The following is a 19,495-nucleotide window of genomic DNA, read 5'->3' as shown; positions in this document are numbered from 1 at the left end:
TTTTCATCAATGATCTCTCTGTACAGCATGATGATGCTGCCACCACCATGCTTCACCATAGGAATTTTATTGGCCAGATGATGAGCAGGGCCTGGTTTCCTCTAGATGTGATGCTTGGCATTCAGGCCAAAGAGTTCGATCTTGGTTTTGTCAGACCAGAGAATTTTGTTTCTCATGGTCTGAGAGTCTTTTAGATGCCTTTTGGCAAACTCAAGCCGGCTGTCATGTGCCTTTTACTGAGGAGTGGTTTCCGTCTGGCCACTCTCCCATAAAGGCTTGATTGGTGGAGATTGTTGTCCTCCTGGAAGGTTCTCCCACCTTGAGTGCACACAATTTAATCCGGTATCAGTTTCCACCTTCATCCTCCTTTCCATCCATTTGGGAGACAAAGACTTTGCTAGTCTTAATCAACGTAAGGTCAAAATCGAAGTAAGCATACACTTGTTCAGAAAACATGTTTGAATCATCTTTCAAATTTCTCGGACGTGTAAGCTGCTTAAATTGGCATATTTGATCTGCGCAGGGGCAAAAACCGGTTACGCAAACTTCCCTCTTATATACGAGTGAAGTGATTTTAGAAAAACAAAGTAAAGTATACATCATCTATACATCTTTCGCATGCAAACTTTGTCCAAACGTAGAATCAAATAGAACATGGTCCCTGTGGTATAATATTTTTTTTTACCTATTTTATGCATTTAAGTCCCATCAGGTAGCCTGAGTTCAGATGTGTCCTTGTAAACAGTTTTTTTTAGTTAATAATCATATTAACTGTACTCACTGAGGGGTTTCACACCTTGTAATGAGCGTTCAATGCATTATTGTGACGCTATTTCATTTTGGTTATTCATGGCAATGGCAAACTTGTCAGCTGTGTTTCTTGTCCCTAGAATGCGTGTTTGTTGTAACCCTGCAAGACTCCTTAGCAACTGTTTTTTTTTAAAGTTAACGTCTTTTCATGGCAACTCCCAGGTTCCTTGTTTGGTCATTTGAATTTTCTGGTCGCATCCCCTACTATCACCACCCCTGTCGATCTTTGGTGTGCTTATTGTTTTGTCCAGCTGCACTGCTCCCAGCAGAGCCGACGATTACGTTTTTTGACGGCAGAGCTGTTTTTAAAGATGCATATTGCCCTCTATAATAGCCGTTTCCATTTCATTGCAGCCAAGTAGGGAGTGGTCTGCCACTGGTAATAAGTATCTGCCTTTTTAAAATTTCTTCTTTAATGGAAGTATTTAGCAGGTGGAGCGCTACAAGACAAATGAGGTTTTAACAGAACCAGGTGCATTTCTCTCTGAAGAACTGCCTCTAGCCATGGCCTAAAATAGGAATGTCCAAAAAGTTGATCACTAGTGTAGAACCATCAACATATTAATCTTGTGTACAGATCAAAACTATTTTACCTCATGAAAATAAAAAATATCTACCTGATTCTAAACGGTCTTATCTGGACAATAGTGTGGGGGAAATGTTTAATTTTTTAACTAATTGACTGAGGATAGGTCTGTTATTTGAATTCCATTTAGTTTGTTTTTTCTGAGCTCAATGCGCAGTTTCTCTAGAGATCAATCAGATCAAGCCCGAACTGTGCAATGCAGTTGGGGGTTGTAGTTTCCAACAGGCCAATATTCTTCATAGTTTAGCGCAGAAGACTTTATAATTAACTACAATGACTATAATCCATTCCATGTATAATTGTCCAGTCAGTGTGGGCATGTAGACAGAGGGTAGATCTCACAATCTAGAGGGCAGTTGCTTCGCGAGGTGTCTACCTGAAAATACTAAATCAAATGTTATTTGTCACATGCACCAAATACAGGTGCAGACCTTACTGTGAAATGCTTACTTTCAAGCCCTGAACCAACAATGCTGTTTTAAGAAAAATAGGAGTTAAGACAATATTTACAAAATAAACTAAAGAAAAAATTAAGACACAATAACGAGGTTTATACAGGGGGTACCGATCTAAGTGATTGATAGTTGTTATTCAGCAGTTATTAAAGTATGACTTTAATTTTTAGAACTACTAAAATAGTGATTTTGTCAGACAGCATAAGCTTTAGCTCAATAGAGAAGATGTCTTTATTATTTCATTCCAAGTCATCAAATAAACATGTATGTTGAACAAAAATATAAAAGCAACATGTGAAGTGTTGGTCCCATGTTTATTGAGCTGAAATTAAAGATCACAAATGTTCCATATGCATGAAAAGCTTATTTTTCTTAATTTGTGCACAAGTTTGTTTACTGCCTTGTTAGTGAGCATTTCTCCTTTGCCAAGAAAATCCATCCACATGACAGGAGTGGCATGTCAAGAAGCTGATTACACATCATGATCATTACACAGGTGCACCTTGTACTGGGGACAATAAAAGGCAGTTTTGTCACACAACACAATGCCACAGATGTATCAAGTTTTGAGAGAGTGTGCAGTTGGCATGCTGACTGCAGGAATGTCCACCAGAGCTGTTGTCAGATAATTTAATGTTAATTTCTCTACCATAAGACACTTCCAACATCGTTTTAGAGAATTTGGCAGTAGCTCCAACCGACGTCATAAACGTAGACCACGTGTAACCACGCCAGCCCAGGACCTACACACCCTTCTTCACCTACGGGATCGTCTGAGACCAGCCACCCAGACAGCTGATGAAACTGAGTATTTCTGTCTGTAATTAAGCCTTTTTGTGGACAGAAACTCATTATTTTTGGCTGGGCCTTGCTCTCCAGTGGTTGGGCAAGTCTTCCAAGTGGGTGGGCCTGTGTCCTCCCAGGCCCACCCATGGCTGCGCCCCTGCCCAGTCATGTGAAATTCATAGATTCATTTCAATTGACTGATATGAACTGTACCTCAGTAAAATCATAGAAATTCTTGCATGTTGCGTTTTATGTTTTTGTTTATACACAACTGAAATATTTTATTAAAGTAACATGAATAAATGATGGTAAATAAGTGATAAGCAATAATGGGCCGTCACTACCAACATGGGGTCTTTTTCTTAATTGTTTTGGTGCATTTAATGTCCCAAAAAAATGTGCGAAACCAAAATTAAAAACCTTTTATTTTTTTTATATTTTTTTTATCGAACAGAAACGATCCGATTTTAAAGGAATATATATATATATATATATATATATATATATATATATATATATATATATATATATATTTTTTTTTCTTTTTAATAAACACTTCGCTCAGCACTACTGAACAAATGCCAGGCTTGCTAACATGTGTACCTGTTAACCAGGGATCATCAACTGGGGGACTGCGGACCACATTTTACATTTTTATTATAGTTTTTGGAAATGAGACTAAACTCGCTAGGAATTCACCTCAAAATTATTTTAATTTAGGAAATCTATTCTCAAGTATTTCCACTCAGAGACATGATCATGTACCAATGTAATCAAGGTTTGAAATGATTGTTTTTGTATATCTGTTCGGCTTCTTGCATCAATTTGCAGAGTACAAATTATTGATTATTTTCCCCTCCCCCCAACCCGTGGCTGAATCTAGTTGAAGACCCCTGCTGTAAACCCTTTGGGTGCTTTGTCCACTAACACCAATCAAGCCAGACGGGAGAGATTTTACAGTTAGGACTCATTGCATGTCTGTACTGAGAACCGATCAATAATTAATAGTACTCAGTGAACAAATCTACCCTAGCTCAGGATTGGTGCATTGCTTGGTTCAGAAAATTAATTGGCCATGTGAAAGGATAAGGCATTTCTCGCCAATTATGTGTGTTGCTGGGGTACAACAGTTGACAGCAAAGTGAACACATGCTTGTCTGAGATTAGAGGCCTATGATTGTTTCCCTGTTATCAAATGTCATTTTCACTTGAGTCATGGAAGATCTGCAAAATTTGTAGTTGAGTTGTATCGAGGACTCATTTTCTCTCCTATTGATGTTTAAAAAAAAAAAAAAAGACTATCCTAGTATTCATTTATTTATGAAAAGTAATCCTAATCTTTTAAAGGTATGTCCTGTACTTTTTTGTTGTTGTACTTTTACCCATTTTTCTCCGCAATTTTGTGATATCCAATTGGTAGTTAAGGTTTTGTCCCATCGCTGCAACTACCCTACAGACTTGAGAGGCGAAGTTCGAGAGCCATGCATCCTCTGAAAAATACCCTGCCAGTCCGCAGTGCTTCTTGACAGACTGCTAGCTTAACCCGGAAGCCAGCCGCACCAATGTGCCAGAAACACCTTCCAGCTGGTGACCGAAGTCAGCTTGCAGATGCCTGACCCGCCACGAGCCACTAGAGCGCGATGGTACAAGGGAATCCAGGGCGGCCAAACCCTGCCCTAACCCGGACAATGCTGGGCCGATTGTGCACCGCCTCATGGGTTTCCCAGTCACGGCCGGCTGTGACAGCCTGGGATCAAACCCGGGTCTGTAGTGATGCCTCAAGCACTGCAATGCACTGCCTTAGACTGCTGCGCAATTTGGGAGGCGATTTCCAGTACTTTCTGTATACTTTTTAGCCAGTAGTTCTGAAAGTAGCACCCACAAGCCAAAAACGGTTCCCAAAATGGTCCCCGACTATGTGCACTACGTCAATGCTCTCTCTCGCTCTACTGTGTGTGCATCTTGCTAGCTATTACTCAAATGGCAAGGGGTTGAAGCTCATTGGCCTGAACTCTAATTGCTAGGGGGCTGGCACATGTGGGAGGAAATGTAGAGAAAATGGCACTGAAAGCAAATCTTTTCTGGAAGCTGTGCAAATGAGGGAATTTGTGGCTAATTGAGGTATGACAGTAATTCTGCTCATAGTTTATACATGTATAAACACATTGACACGTCCAGCCTGAAGCGGGAGGTTTTATTATTATTATTATTATTATTATTATTATTTTTTAAATACTGATCGCCAAATTACTGGAGTGTGAAATGGCTAGCTAGTTAGCGGGATGCTCGCTAATAACGTTTCAATCGGTGACGTCACTTGCTCTGAAACCTTGAAGTAGTTGTTTCCCTTGCTCTGCAAGGGCTGCGGCTTTTGTGCCGTGATAGGTAACAATGCTTTGAGGGTGACTGTGGCGAATAGAAGGACAGAAGCAATACTGTTACAATTGTCTTTAAACACTCTTTGGCATGATGGAGTAGCTATGGACATCTACCATGTAAACAGTCTCGAATCTTGGGGCCGTTCAACACAGCTAGCCAATTGTATAAGTGTAGATGTCAGTGTGTTTCGTGTCAGAAAGCAGTTTTCACCTTTACACCCCAGGGTAGTTGTAATCGAACCAAATGCCTTGTTCTTAGATAACAACACATTGACCTAGCTTCTCGCATCCCTTGAGTGAGTTGTGCAAATAATGTAGAAGTATTTTTTTTATGTAGGCCAAGGAGCTGGCAGTATTTTTAGGTCCACTCATTTCATATCCTCAACGCAATAAGGCAAATCACTCTGCTCTAGTAGCTGTGCACTCCATGTAACCTTCTCTAGGTTCCCTACCCTTGTTTGCATCCAGAAAGAACAACAATGTGCAGTGCTTGTAATTTATTTGTTATAATATCATTCTTGTGTGTCCAATTTTTGTCATGTACATTTCAATTTCTCTCATATCTTCCACGTGCATGTTACACTTTTTCCTTGGCCAAACTCTGGATGTCTTTGTCTCAGCCACTGTAAGTCATTTCCATCCACTGTCTGTTTTTCTTTTGACTACATGGGTGTCATGTTTGTCCTGTCCTGTTTGGTGTGTTTCTGTAGTGGTTGTGAAAGGCACTGGATGGATAGTATCGACGCTGAGGGCTTGTACCTGTCCACGGAGCAGCATGGGCAGCCACAATGTGAGCTTCCCCAAACTGCCCTGGAGGTGTCCACCATGGGGGGGTAAGAACTCTTTCTCTCCCTTGCTTTTTCCCCATCAGTGGACCTTCTGCCTACACTTGTATGCTTTGGGTCGACATGCCACACAAGGGCTAATTCTGGTGCTGAAATGCAGTAGAGGACACGAACTACAGTAGTAGATACTAGTTGGGCCTACAAGTAGTGGTTAAGAGGTGCATGTGAAGCATGGTAGTGTATCAAGATTCTAAAGTTGAAAAGCCTTAGGATGCTTGGACATTTTGGAAAGTGACTCCTGCATCTGTTATTCTATAATGTAGACAGTAGTGTTGCACGGGATGTTGAAAATGTTCAATACTAGAACATGAAACTGTTTGGTACTGAAATGTTTGTTTTGGTACTTGTGTCAAATGTGTCTCTCGGCTCAATTCTATCGGCACAGTCAATGTCCCCCTTATAGTACGAGGCACCGCACTGTGCCTGCTCCACTTACTAATTGTTAGCCTGTACTGGGATCTGGACTGCATCATGATGTTAGCTCCAAACTCATGGTGCACAGAAGTTAATACACTTGAATAATGTGACACTGCATGTAGAAATGTTGAAAGTGTTAATTACAGTTTGCAAAACAACGTCCATAAAGGCTGGAACACTTTATAATGCGAGAAGATACTGGTAGCTTTGTAAGCTTTGTAAGTATGTAAACTTCCGACTTCAACTGTATAACGCAGCTCTGTACTATTTATAGGTATGTGTTTTGGTAAAATGAAAATGTTTGTTTTTATACTATAAACTACTGACAACATTTCTCCCAAATTCCAAATAAAAATAGTAATTTAGAGCATTTATTTGCATAAAATGACTACTGGTCAAAATGACAAAAGATGCAGTGTTGTCAGACCTCGAATAATGCAAAGAAAATGAGTTACTATTCCTTTTTAAGCAGCATAATACTAATGTTTTAACTTATGGAGAGTTCACATATCAATATTTGGTGGAATAACCCTGATTTTCAAACACCGCTTTCATGCGTCTTGGCATGCTCTCCACCAGTCTTTCACATTGATGTTGGGTGACTTTATGCCGCACCTGATGCATAAATTCAAGCAGATCGGCATTGTTTGATGGTTTGTGACCATCCATCTTCCTCTTGATCACATTCCAGAGGATTTCAATGGGGTTCAGGTCTGGAGATTGAGCTGGCCATGACAGGGTCTTGATCTGGTGGTCCTCCATCCACACCTTGATTGACCTGGCTCTGTGGCATGGAGCATTGTCCTGCTGGGAAAACCAATCCTCAGAGTTGGGGAACGTTATCAGAGCAGAAGGAAGCAAGTTTCCTTCCAGGACAACCTTCCAGGACAACCTTATCCATGTGCCCTTCACAAAGACACATCTGCCCTATTCTAGCCTTGCTGAAGCACCCCTAGATTCTCCACCAAATTTCACAGTGGGTGCGAGACACTGTGGCTTGTGGGCCTCTGCAGGTCTCGCACCCACTGTGAATTTCGGTGGAGTACACAGCATTTTGTACTGGCTGGCATTTTGTATTCCTAATTGACCCAGCATGTAACTTGACATTGTATAGAAATGGTCACGAAAGCTTGAAAGCAGTGTTTGCTATAATTTAAGTAGGGCGTAATAAATCGTAATAGTGGTTTTGAAACCACTCCGGTTGGTGTGACTGCGCAACAAAATTAAGTTTGAGCCATCCACTGGCCAGGTTGTTTACACAGGTCCCCCTCCTTGTTTGTGTTCGCTGCCATACCTGTAGCTTTTCTAAGGTCAGGGGGTTAGGGTGGGAGTTAATGCGACCAATGTCATATGGCCCAGCCCCCCCCCCCCCCCCAACTACGCAGAACAACAGGGTGACCGTGTCCCAGTGCCGGAACCTGATTGTCTCCCCAGCCTCATATTAGTGCAGGGATTACCAGCTCGCTCCTGTTCCCCATTCATTCTGGACAGTCACTCACCCTTATCAGCCTCAATCTGACGCTCTATTTATCTGACGCTGCACCCAGTTCTGCTTGGCTAAGAGAAATGCTCACAAAAAGCCCTAGCCCATCAGCACTTTATTTGTGGGACCTGGGGCCACAGCTTTTAGTAGCCTGCCTACTCTTCTGTTATTCTAGACCCAGATTGTTGGACAGTGAGGATTTGTTTTGTGTTATACTCTGGTTCAACGTGTCACCGTTGTCCATTTAATTGAAGTTGTTGGTTCTTTACCATTTTGTTACTTCTCTTAGTTTTTAATCAGCCTCTGTGGTTTCGCCATAGTTTTTACACAGCAGCCTCCGGCTGAAGTTTCTGAGAAGGCTCTAGTGGTTTGCAGTGTATCGACTTGAAAAAGTGTGATCAAGTTTGTTTTTGTTTTTCTTTGGCAAAGGGAACATACCAAAAAACATGGGCTCTTTTAAGCTGGATTTTTTGCCTGAGATGATGGTGGACCATTGCTCTTTGAATTCTAGTCCTGTGTGAGTAGTTTCTTATTTATTTTAGCAATGAGTTTATAAGCTTATGGCTTGTACGGAATGTTTTTAAAGTGCTTTTCAGAAATGGATTTGAGGTGTAGTTTATTAAACTTTCATTTTGGTGTCATTTTGGGGGGGGGGGGGGGGGGGGGGGGGGGGGGGGGCGGTGGTGGTAGGCTATAATGTTACATGTTTAATATATTGGTTCCACCTCGTATTCAGCCGTGTATTTTCAGCTGCATAGACTGATACTCAATTTCTTGATCTGTAGTTTGGTCCCGGCATGTGACTTTTTTTTTTTGTGCTTTCCATAATGTTCCAGTCCAAAACTTGGTGCTTTAAATTTGATATGTAGGTGTTGGAGGCGAAAACGGTAGGAGAGTGAGTTTTCAACAGGTGCATATTCCCCCACGTGCCCCCCCCCCCCTGGTAATGGTTCATAATCTGTATTCCGTATGCAGTGCAGTTACATTTTTATAATTTAGCGGACGCTTTTATCCAGATCGACTTACAATCAGTAGTTATTGTACATGTCAGAGGCTTTAAAACAAGTATGCTTGGCTAAAGTTTATGCATACTGTAGACTGCATATTTTGTGGTCTAACCTGTGTCATAACCATGGCAATCTGTCAATTTCTCTACAGGGAAATCATTAGGGAAGGTTGCTGCTTATTATTTGTTGATCTTGTGTTTTTACTTTTAAAGATATAAACATTTTAGCTTAGATGTAATGTACACATTAGGGCTTTAGAGTGGGTTAATGTGAATTAATAGGCTACTAACAGTTGTTGTCATATGTTTAAAACTCAATCAGGTTTGAGCTAAGGGTTAGAGCTTGTTGGGCTGTATCCATTTAAGTGATAATGCCCGAGAAGCCCGTGTTTGTTGGCTATATTGGCATGGGTGTTAGGCCCGAGACGACAATATATTTTGGCCGGCAAACCGTGACAATATATCCAACAAACACTGGCTTCGAGGGCGTTATATCACTTTTATACAACGTGTTACCAACGTTCAAATAATGATAGACATAATTTAATTAAAAACATTATTTTGATTAATGCCCGAGAAGCCGATGATTCTTTGTGACATCGTTCTATGCGAGAGTGGCGTATCTGAGAGAATATGTTATAATATTGTTTTCCAGTAGCCTAATAACGAGTGCAACTTAGAAATATCACAAACAGGCTATAAACAACATACCTTGGCTTAGACCGTTCTCGTCTGTTTTTACGACGAATGAGTTGGGCTTTAGTTGTATGTTCCCCTCTCTTCCTCTTCGACCCAGATGTAACTGGAGGTCGAACCACACTTTCTGAACCAGACCCCTTGGTGTACCGGGATTCAGAGCCTGGGAGTTTTGGAGCTGGGCAATGTCCTTATCGGTGATGGGAGGGTGGCTGTTTGATATATTTTCCATGCTGCCTGAACTGTTTGATCTTGCCCAAAAAATACACGATTCGAGGTGGTAAAATCAGTATCCTTCATAAGGCACCAGCTGCGACCGATGGGTGCGTGTTTTAGAAACCTGTTGAGCCCACTACTTATGCTGTACTGCTCCCTCCTTCCCATTTCGTGCATTTCCTTAACTGTCGGAGAAGGATGTTAAACTCTTCCTTTGTGACAGTTTTGACATCAACTTTTTTTCTTCTTCTTCTCTCCTAGCCATCCCTTGACGCAACGCACAACCCAGTTTGTATTCTTAACTGTCTTTTTTGTTGTGGCTTTTCTCTAGATCAGTCAATGCAGAGTCCTCCAAATCTGCATGCCTGGGTATTATTGCCATCTCTTTTTCCCATGAATCTATAGTTATGCCACCAAAAAGATCAAAAGAAATGTTCCACTCATCCATTTAAGTTCTCATCAAATTAACGATTTAGCCAGTCATCTGAAAAAGCTTTTGTATGTTGCTATGTAGGGTTGCACATTTTGGGGAATATTCAGAGGTGGAAACTTTTCATGGGAATTAACGTTGTGTTTGTTGCTTGAGGGGTGGAGATGATGTTAATTATTCCTTGCCCACAAACATTCAACCACCCATCAGAGATGATTGCACTAAGGTCTGCTTTCTCTGGGATTTGCTTGACCTTCACTTGAAGTCTGAACTCTGCATCCTACAAATGAGTAGATAAGCATGTTTGGTTGGAGGGGTGTATGCTGGGCAAAGAACATTCAGAAATCTCTTCCAATACAAATTGCCTGTGAGCATCAGAGGTGAACGAGTTACATACACAGCTCGAGCAAGACATTCATCAGCATTTCTCTGACTACGTTCCTCCATTGAGTAAAAAATAACTAGTGATTCCAGGAGGACCATGAGCTGTTGCTATCGATAAGGTGTCTGATGCAGCATTTTCACCTTGGATAGAAGTAGAGAGACTTTTGTCAGAGGTTGCTTGTTGTGAGCACTGAGGGAATTTTATGCACTTGGCCAGATGATTCTGCATCTTTGTTGCATTCTTCACACATGGGTTGGCACAGTATTTGCAAATGTACACAGCTTTTCCTTCTATATTAGCTGCAGTGAAATGTCTCCACACATCAGATAGTGCCCGTGGCAATTTCCTGTAAAGATTTTTAATTGTACAAAAAAACAAGTACAGTTAAGCAGTTAGATTAAACAACTCCTTTGTCAGATAAATGTTTTAATATGAAACGTGTACGGAAGCAGGTGAGTTAACACTCCTCAGTTAGCAGGCTCACGCAAGCTAAAACCCACATGGTAGCAAAAACAGTTAAAATAACAACCCAATGTTTATATCCCAGGACAAATTAGCTAGCAACAGCAAGCTAGCTATTTAAATTGGCTTTTTGCTTTTGCTTTTTGACCTGTCCCCAAATTCATATAGTTGGTTCAGAGTTTTTGATATTTCAACCTGTGTGTCCTGATCACGTCTGGTGTGTGGCGACGAAATCAACATGCATATGATACTGCATGCTCGCGTGCGGTCTGGTCAGCATGTTAGACAGTCTTGATTGGACTACTCTGACGATATGGAGGTACAATAGGTGTTTGTCAATCGAAAACCTAGTTTTGTGCTTGCACATTCAAATTATATTTAAATGGCTTTTTATATTAATTCATACACATTATGAATTTGACAAGAATGGACTTGATATAGACTAGTATTTTCTTGTTTTCTGTGCGGCCTTCAATATTGCGTGAGATGAATAATTGTTTGGTTATGAATGATCAGATCTCCCAAAACAAACTTCACTTTCAAGATCATTCTCTTTAGAGCTATTGGTCTTAGTTGCATACGTCAATTCTCTGCTGGCAGTATGCATTTGGTGCTGTGTTTTTGTATGCATGTTAGAACGTTTCCTCAGATGGCACCTCTTTCAACTGACACTTAATAACAACATTACTTGACTACAAGTTATGCAGTGCTACTGAAATAGTCTCGACTTGATTTTCCATTTCTGCAAAACAGCCTTTGCTCTGAATATGTCATTTTGTGAAGCTTCCAGCTGCTTAGTCGATTATGCAAATATGTTATTTCTAACAGGGACATATTTAATATGCCACTGGGGAAGACGGCTCATAAATGTTAACTTGGGCAACAGAAGCAACATCATGTAGCCATATTATAACAACTGTTACCTTTCTCTCTCAGGGCGAAGAAGATGAACGGGACCCTGGACCACCCGGACCAGCCCGACATCGATGCTATCAAGATGTTCGTTGGCCAGATCCCACGGTCCTGGGCAGAGGAACAGCTACGGGAGCTTTTTGAGCCTTACGGCGCTGTCTACGAAATCAATGTATTGCGTGACAGGAGTCAAAACCCCCCCCAAAGCAAAGGTGACAGTGCTGTCTTGAGTTCTTCACCAGAGGTGTCCATTACGCTCTCCCCTCACCCTATACAGAATTCCCTGCCTTTTTTTATATATATATTGGCTGTGTTGCTGAATTCTCTGGGATCCTGTTCCCGATAGCTAAACAACGGAAGCTTCTGCGTATTTGCGAGATTCTCTACTTTACTACTCCCTTCGCTGCCGCAGAGTAGCAGGAATCACAAGCAGTCTAAATAGCGATTTAATGGTATTTTTTTTCATCATTGAAAACATTGACTGAGTTGGAGGAAGATGGACAGTCAAAATAGTGTTTTTCTTTTTCAGTTTTTAACAGATGTAGGTTATTTGTGTTTAAAACACAGATTTGTTTTTTCTCCAATGCAATGTGTAGACTGCGCCCTACTTGTGCTACTGCAATATCCTTAGTTACAACCGACCGAGAAGGTTGTAGCCTACATCTTAAATTGGCCTACAAAATATATATTTTTGGAATGTTGGTTCAAATTGCAGGTTTTTATATCAGCTGTTCAGAAATATGAGACTCGGATGTAGTCTTGCCTACATCATGTCAATCAAATCGGTTGATAGGAAGGGTTCAGAAGAGGGAGAGAAACGTGAAGAGATGTGTGCGTGAACTAGCACATGTACAGAACATGATCTTTAGAGTAACATTTACTTTGTCTAACAACTGTCTATATCCCCAAACAGGTTGTTGTTTCATAACATATTACACTCGCAAATCTGCATTGGAAGCACAAAATGCTCTTCACAACATGAAAATTCTCCCAGGGGTGAGTAGGTTTGGTAGAAATGTTTACTTCCTCCATAAATCAAATTGGGAAGCTTGCCAGGTTGTAATAGAACAACAGTCAGTGCTGCTGTTCAGCTTTTATCTCTAGATATGTAGGACCCTATAGGACCCTATAAAATCTGTATATTTTTCCTGTTTACTTAGTTTTTCCCCAAATTCCGTTTTCTCCGTTTTGTTTTTCCAGGTTTCAGTTTCTTTTTTTTTATCACACTTGTTTAAATAGAAAACAACTAAATGGGATGCTTTAAGTCCACAACAATGGTTAAACCACATCAAAAGACTGCTTTTGAGCTTGATTTTTTTAAACATTTTATTTAGATTTAGATATTTACCCTTTAATTTCAGTGGCACCTAGCAAGAGGTTTTTTGTAGAGCACATGTGATAGTTTGCTAAACAAATACTGGATTGATGCCAATAATGATCTCATTCTGCCAGGTAAGCATAGGCTATTTTGTAGTAAACTGTTAATTGAGAAGGTTTTTGGGAAAGCCTTTCCATCTACCAGAATTATTTTCTTTAGCATCATTGTTAACGGCTACACAAAATTGTAGACGCGTGCATCAGACATAGTCATGGGAAATTCTCTTTGCCTCTTAAGAAAGTTGCAGGAAATACCCATCACTGATGCATTCTGTTCATGTCTTAAGATAAACGTGGGCAAATTGAAATAATGTTCCATACATTTAGTTTATTCCCTACGAAGTTTAATACATTTAAATGTATTGATTCCTTCTGTATTCTCCACATCACAGATTTTATAGGGCCCTAGGGATGCCAACCACACATCCTTTTATACTAAAGGTCGACCGATTTTATGATTTTTCAACGCCGATACTGATTATTGGAGGACCGAAAAAGCCGATACCGATTAATCGGCCGACTGTTTTATTTTATTTTTTGTATTTGTATTTATTTGTAATAATGACAATTGCAACAATACTGAATGAACACTTATTTTAACTTATAATACATCAATAAAATCAATTTAGCCTTAAGTAAATAATGAAACATGTTCAATTTGGTTTAAATAATGTAAAAACAAAGTGTTGGAGAAGTAAAAGTGCAATATGTGCTATGTAAGAAAGCTAACGTTTCAGTTCCTTGCTCGGAACATGAGAACACATGAAAGCTGGTGGTTCCTTTTAACATGAGTCTTCAATATTCCCCAGTAAGAAGTTTTTAGGTTGTAGTTATTATAGGAATTATAGGACTATTTCTATACCATTTGTATTTCATTAACCTTTGACTATTAGATGTTCTTATAGGCATTTTAGTATTGCCAGTGTAACAGTATAGCTTCCGTCCCTCTCCTCGCTCCTCCCTGGGCTCAAACCAGCAACACAACGACAACAGCCACCATCGAAGCAGCGTTACCCATGCAGAGCAAGGGGAACAACTACTAGAAGGCTCAGAGCGAGTGATGTTTGAAATGCTATTAGCGCGCTCTAACTAGCTAGCCATTTCACTTCGGTTACACCAGCCTCATCTCGGGAGTTGATAGGCTTGAAGTCATAAACAGCGCAATGCTTGACGCACAACGAAGAGCTACTGGCAAAATGCATGAAAGTGCTGTTCGAATGAATGTTTACGTGCCTGCTTCTGCCTACCACCGATACTTAGATACAGTGCCTTGCGAAAGTATTCGGCCCCCTTGAACTTTGCGACCTTTTGCCACATTTCAGGCTTCAAACATAAAGATATAAAACTGTATTTTTTTGTGAAGAATCAACAACAAGTGGGACACAATCATGAAGTGGAACGACATTTATTGGATATTTCAAACTTTTTTAACAAATCAAAAACTGAAAAATTGGGCGTGCAAAATTATTCAGCCCCTTTACTTTCAGAGCAGCAAACTCTCTCCAGAAGTTCAGTGAGGATCTCTGAATGATCCAATGTTGACCTAAATGACTAATGATGATAAATACAATCCACCTGTGTGTAATCAAGTCTCCGTATAAATGCACCTGCACTGTGATAGTCTCAGAGGTCCGTTAAAAGCGCAGAGCATCATGAAGAACAAGGAACACACCAGGCAGGTCCGAGATACTGAAGAGATACTGAAATGTGGCAAAAGGTCGCAAAGTTCAAGGGGGCCGAATACTTTCGCAAGGCACTGTACTTGTATGCTCAGTCAGATTATGTGCATCGCAGGACACGCTAGATAATATCTAGTAATATCATCAACCATGTGTAGTTCACTTGTGATGAGGGCGTCATTGAAAATATGAATGTGTTCTTAACTGACTTGCCTAGTTAAATAAAGGTATAAAAAATAAAAACCGGCAAATCGGCGCCCAAAAATACCAATTTCCGATTGTTATGAATACTTGAAATCGGCTCTAATTAATCGGCCATTCCGATTTAATCGGTCGACCTCTAATTTATACCTATCAAGGCAATATCCGTCAGCGCTTCTTCCTTTAAATTCAGTGTCTTTCCTCAACAGATGCATCACCCCATTCAGATGAAGCCAGCTGACAGTGAGAAGAATAATGGTGAGTATAGCTACATCTCTGCAAGCAGTGGAGCCTGGTGGATGGTGTGGTAATTTTGTTTTCACCTTGAAGCTGACGTTGTTGTATGTAGTCTCTAATGCAGTTACTCAATGTTTGTTGAAACAACCTTGTCTTCATTCTCTTTCAGCGGTGGAAGACAGGAAGTTGTTCATAGGAATGATATCGAAAAAGTGTAATGAGAATGACATCAGACTTATGTTCTCACCGTACGGACAGATCGAGGAATGTAGAATACTACGTGGGCCGGATGGACTGAGCCGTGGTGAGGCAGATTCAGTTCACCTTTCATCCTCACCGTCACACACACACCTTCAACAAGATGCACCCAAACACACATACACATTTACTCTATCAGTTATACTATGAGGACTAGTCATTGTTTTGACATTAATCTCTCCATGCGGTACATACACTCCCACACACTCACTCTAAAATAGTTGCATACAAATGGGTGAAAAGTCATTACTCTCATTTGTCCCCTTGTGTACAAATCCCACATATCTTCCATACAAATCCTTTCACACAGAAAATTTACCAATCTCAAGGTCATCACTTCTAGATGTAGCATATTGACTTAAATTCTAGTTATTTATGATCCAAATATCTGTTAGACACTGTTCCAAGTTTTTTGGAGGGCTGTTTAACTAAAACAAGAACTTACCAGACTCCATAGCATGCTGCAATCTGCTCTGTATGCTTTCCATTATCTGTTTCTAAATGCTGTCAGGAGTCAGGACCATGTATGTCAACCATTTACGAGTTGTTCCCCTTCTGCAGGTTGTGCGTTTATAACTTTTACAGCAAGACAGATGGCACAGTCAACAATCAAATCCATGCACCAATCACAAACTATGGAGGTAAGCGTTGAACCTGCACACCTCCCATTCTTCAGAAACCGAATCTACCTTGAACAAAAATATAAATGGAACATGTTGGTCACATGTTTCATGAGCTGAATTAAAAGATTCCAGGAACGTTCCATATGCACATAAAGCTTATTTCTCAAAAGTTGGCATTTCTCCTTTGCCAAGATGACCATCCACCGGACAGGTGTGGCATATCAAGAAGCTGATTAAACATCATGATCATTACACAGGTGCACCTTGTACTGGGGACAATAAAAGGCCACTAAAATGTGCAATTTTGTCACACAACACAATTCCACAGATGTCTTTTAGTTTTGAGGGAGTGTGAAATTGGCATGCTGACTGCAGGAATGTCCAACAGAGCTGTTGCCAGATAATTGAATGTCAATTTCTCTACCATAAACCTCCAACATCATTTAGAGAATCTGACAGTACGTCCAACCGGCCTCACAACCGCAGACCACGTGTACGGCGTCGTGTGGGCAAGCGGTTTGCTGATGTCAACGTTGTGACCAGATTGCCCCATGGTGGAGGTGGGGTGATGGTATGTGCAGGCATTAGCTATGGACCATAAACACAATTGCATTTTATCGATGGCAATTTGAATGCACAGAGATACCGTGACGAGATCCTGATGCCCATTTTCGTGCCATTCATCCGCTGCCATCGCCTCATGTTTCCGAATAATAATGCACGGCCCCGTGTCACAAGGATCTGGACACAGTTCCTGGAAGCTGAAAATGTCCCAGTTCTTCTATGGCCTCATACTCAATGTGTGGGACATGTTTAGTGAGTATGTTTGGGATGATCTGGATCGATGTGTACGACAGCGTCTTCCCACCAATATCCAGCAACTTCGCACAGCCATTGAAGAGGAGTGGGACAACATTCCACAGGCCACAATCAACAGCCCGATCAAGTATATGCAAAGGAGATGTGTCGCGCTGCAGGATGCAAATGGTGGTCACGCCAGATACCGATTGGATTTCTGATCGACGCCCCTATTTTTTTTTAAGGTATCTGTGACCAACAGATGCATGTCTGTATTCCAAGTCATGTGAAATCCATAGATTAGGGCCTAATTTATTTATTTCAATTGTCTGATTTCCTGATATGAGCTGTAACTCTGTCAAATCTTTGAAATTGTTGCATGTTGAGTTTATATTTTTATTCAGTATAACATGATAACCTGCTTTTTTTCCTCTGCCTTATATGATTGGCTGGCCCATTACTCAAGTAATGCCATTTTGAAATGGCTGTTATTGTGCTAGAGGAATATCTATATGAAAAGACACTATTTGCTGTCTTTCCTGACTTTCTTAGGGCTGCTCGTCTCCCATCGTAGTGAAGTTTGCCGACACGCAGAAGGACAAGGAGCAAAAGCGCATCACCCAGCAGCTTCAGCAGCAGATGCAGCAGCTCAACACTGCCTCAATGTGGGGGAATCTGACCGGGCTCAACTCTCTTGGACCACAGTATCTGGCAGTAAGTGACCACCTCCTCTGGCGCCATCCCCAGCAGAGCTTTGGATTGGCCCGTGGCTTGGCTTCAAGCCCTTGTTAATGTTCCAGTTTAAACATTTTTAGGTTCATATTTTCGGAGGTAGGTATTCAGGAAAAAGCTTAGCTTGTTTGTGTTTGCAAGGAAATTAAGGTTTGTGTTGTAATTGGTTACAATCTCAGGTTTGTTCTAGAAAGATGAGGGTTACTGGGGCACATTAAAATGCACTGCTGTTTGGCAGACTGATTTAGACAGTCTCTAGATCAGGGGTGTCAAACTAATTTTGCCCTGGGGGCCGCATTCGGTCTAAATACAGGTCCGGAGGGATTTAAATATTTAAATGGCGTCAAAATTGAATGTAGGTCCATTATAATTTCCACACAGTTTTGATTTGGTTTTAATGATTTAAAAGTAGGGATGCACGATATATTGGTGAACATATCGGAATCGGACGATATGAGCTAAAAATGCCAACATCGGTATCGGCCCAATGTCTAGTTTAACGCTGATGTGCAAAACCGATGTCAAAGCTGACGTGCATACCTATATAACGTAGGTATAATGACGCCACGTAAAATGTTGCGCTACACGTGCAACACAGCGTTCCTAACCTAGCCCACAATGTCTGCTGTGTGGATCGAGCAGTCAACAAGTCCAGCTGTCATTTCAGGAGACCACTCAAAGGTGAAATCCATTAACGCCAAGATAATGGAATTCATTGCCCTTGACAATCAACCGTTCTCTGTCGTGGGTGATGTTGGCTTTCGCTGACTGGTCGAGCACCGGTACGTACACCTGTTGCCCTACTGGAGTTACACAGTAATAGCGTCACTGCTATTAGCTTCACGACATACTATGGAACAGCGTTTGGGTCTTTGCGTGTCAAAAAATATTATTAAAATAAGCTTTTAAGGGCCTCCCGGGTGGCGCAGTGGTTAAGGGCGCTGTACTGCAGCGCCAGCTGTGCCATCAGAGTCCCTGGGTTCGCGCCCAGGCTCTGTCGTAACCGGCCGCGACTTGGAGGTCCGTGGGGCGACGCACAATTTGGCCTAGCGTCGCCCGGGTTAGGGAGGGCTTGGTCGGTAGGGGTGTCCTTGTCTCATCGCGCACCAGCGAATCCTGTGGCGGGCTGGGCGCAGTGTACGCTAACCAAGGTGGCCAGGTGCACGGTGTTTCCTCCGGCGCATTGGTGCGGCTGGCTTCCGGGTTGGATGTGCGCTGTGTTAAGAAGCATTGCGGCTTGGTTGGGTTGTGTATCGGAGGACGCATGACTTTCAACCTTCGTCTCTCCCGAGCCCGTACGGGAGTTGTAGCGATGAGACAAGATAGTAGCTACTACAACAATTGGATACCACGAAATTGGGGAGAAAAAGGGGGTAAAGGGGGCTTTTTTTAATGACTAGCATTAAGGTGGGCGAGACAACTTTACCAGCATCATAGCATATGTATCGATGAATCGTTGTGACATATGAAATACGAGTGATAGTGTAATCAATGTGTAACTACCTAAAAAATGAATGCATTAAATTATTGGTTGAGAATGAAACGACTGAAGAAATGAACAACGAAACAGCACAGCAAGTAAGTGAAAGAAATAGGTTTTGATTGTGTTTTATTGGTATTGGGGACATGCGTACATGCCAACCAAATGACTTTTTGGTGTGTGTGTGTGTGTGTGTGTGTGTGTAACCTTTGTTTAACTAGGCAAGTCAGTTAAGAACAAATT

At 41.3% G+C, this 19,495-nt stretch overlaps 1 protein-coding gene across 50 annotated transcripts in view; it reads left to right on the top strand.

Moving 5' to 3' along the window:
- LOC139385018 (CUGBP Elav-like family member 1) overlaps positions 1-19,495 on the top strand; it is a 43,935-nt gene that overhangs the window by 11,038 nt on the left and 13,402 nt on the right. For 23 of the 50 annotated variants that reach the window (XM_071130011.1, XM_071130004.1, XM_071130000.1 and 20 more), the window contains exons 3-9: positions 5,726-5,848; positions 11,892-12,079; positions 12,781-12,863; positions 15,334-15,382; positions 15,531-15,665; positions 16,181-16,260; positions 17,593-17,754. In XM_071130011.1, the coding sequence (XP_070986112.1) occupies positions 5,745-5,848; positions 11,892-12,079; positions 12,781-12,863; positions 15,334-15,382; positions 15,531-15,665; positions 16,181-16,260; positions 17,593-17,754 (801 nt within the window). In that variant the 5' untranslated portion in view covers positions 5,726-5,744. The remainder of the gene's footprint in view (positions 1-5,725; positions 5,849-11,891; positions 12,080-12,780; positions 12,864-15,333; positions 15,383-15,530; positions 15,666-16,180; positions 16,261-17,592; positions 17,755-19,495) is intronic. The other 27 variants (XM_071130044.1, XM_071130033.1, XM_071130025.1 and 24 more) reach the window with 3 other exon arrangements.

Source organism: Oncorhynchus clarkii, chromosome 26 (assembly GCF_045791955.1).
Source record: "Oncorhynchus clarkii lewisi isolate Uvic-CL-2024 chromosome 26, UVic_Ocla_1.0, whole genome shotgun sequence".
Taxonomy (NCBI): domain Eukaryota; kingdom Metazoa; phylum Chordata; class Actinopteri; order Salmoniformes; family Salmonidae; genus Oncorhynchus; species Oncorhynchus clarkii.
This window is presented reverse-complemented; position numbering and strand designations above follow the sequence as displayed.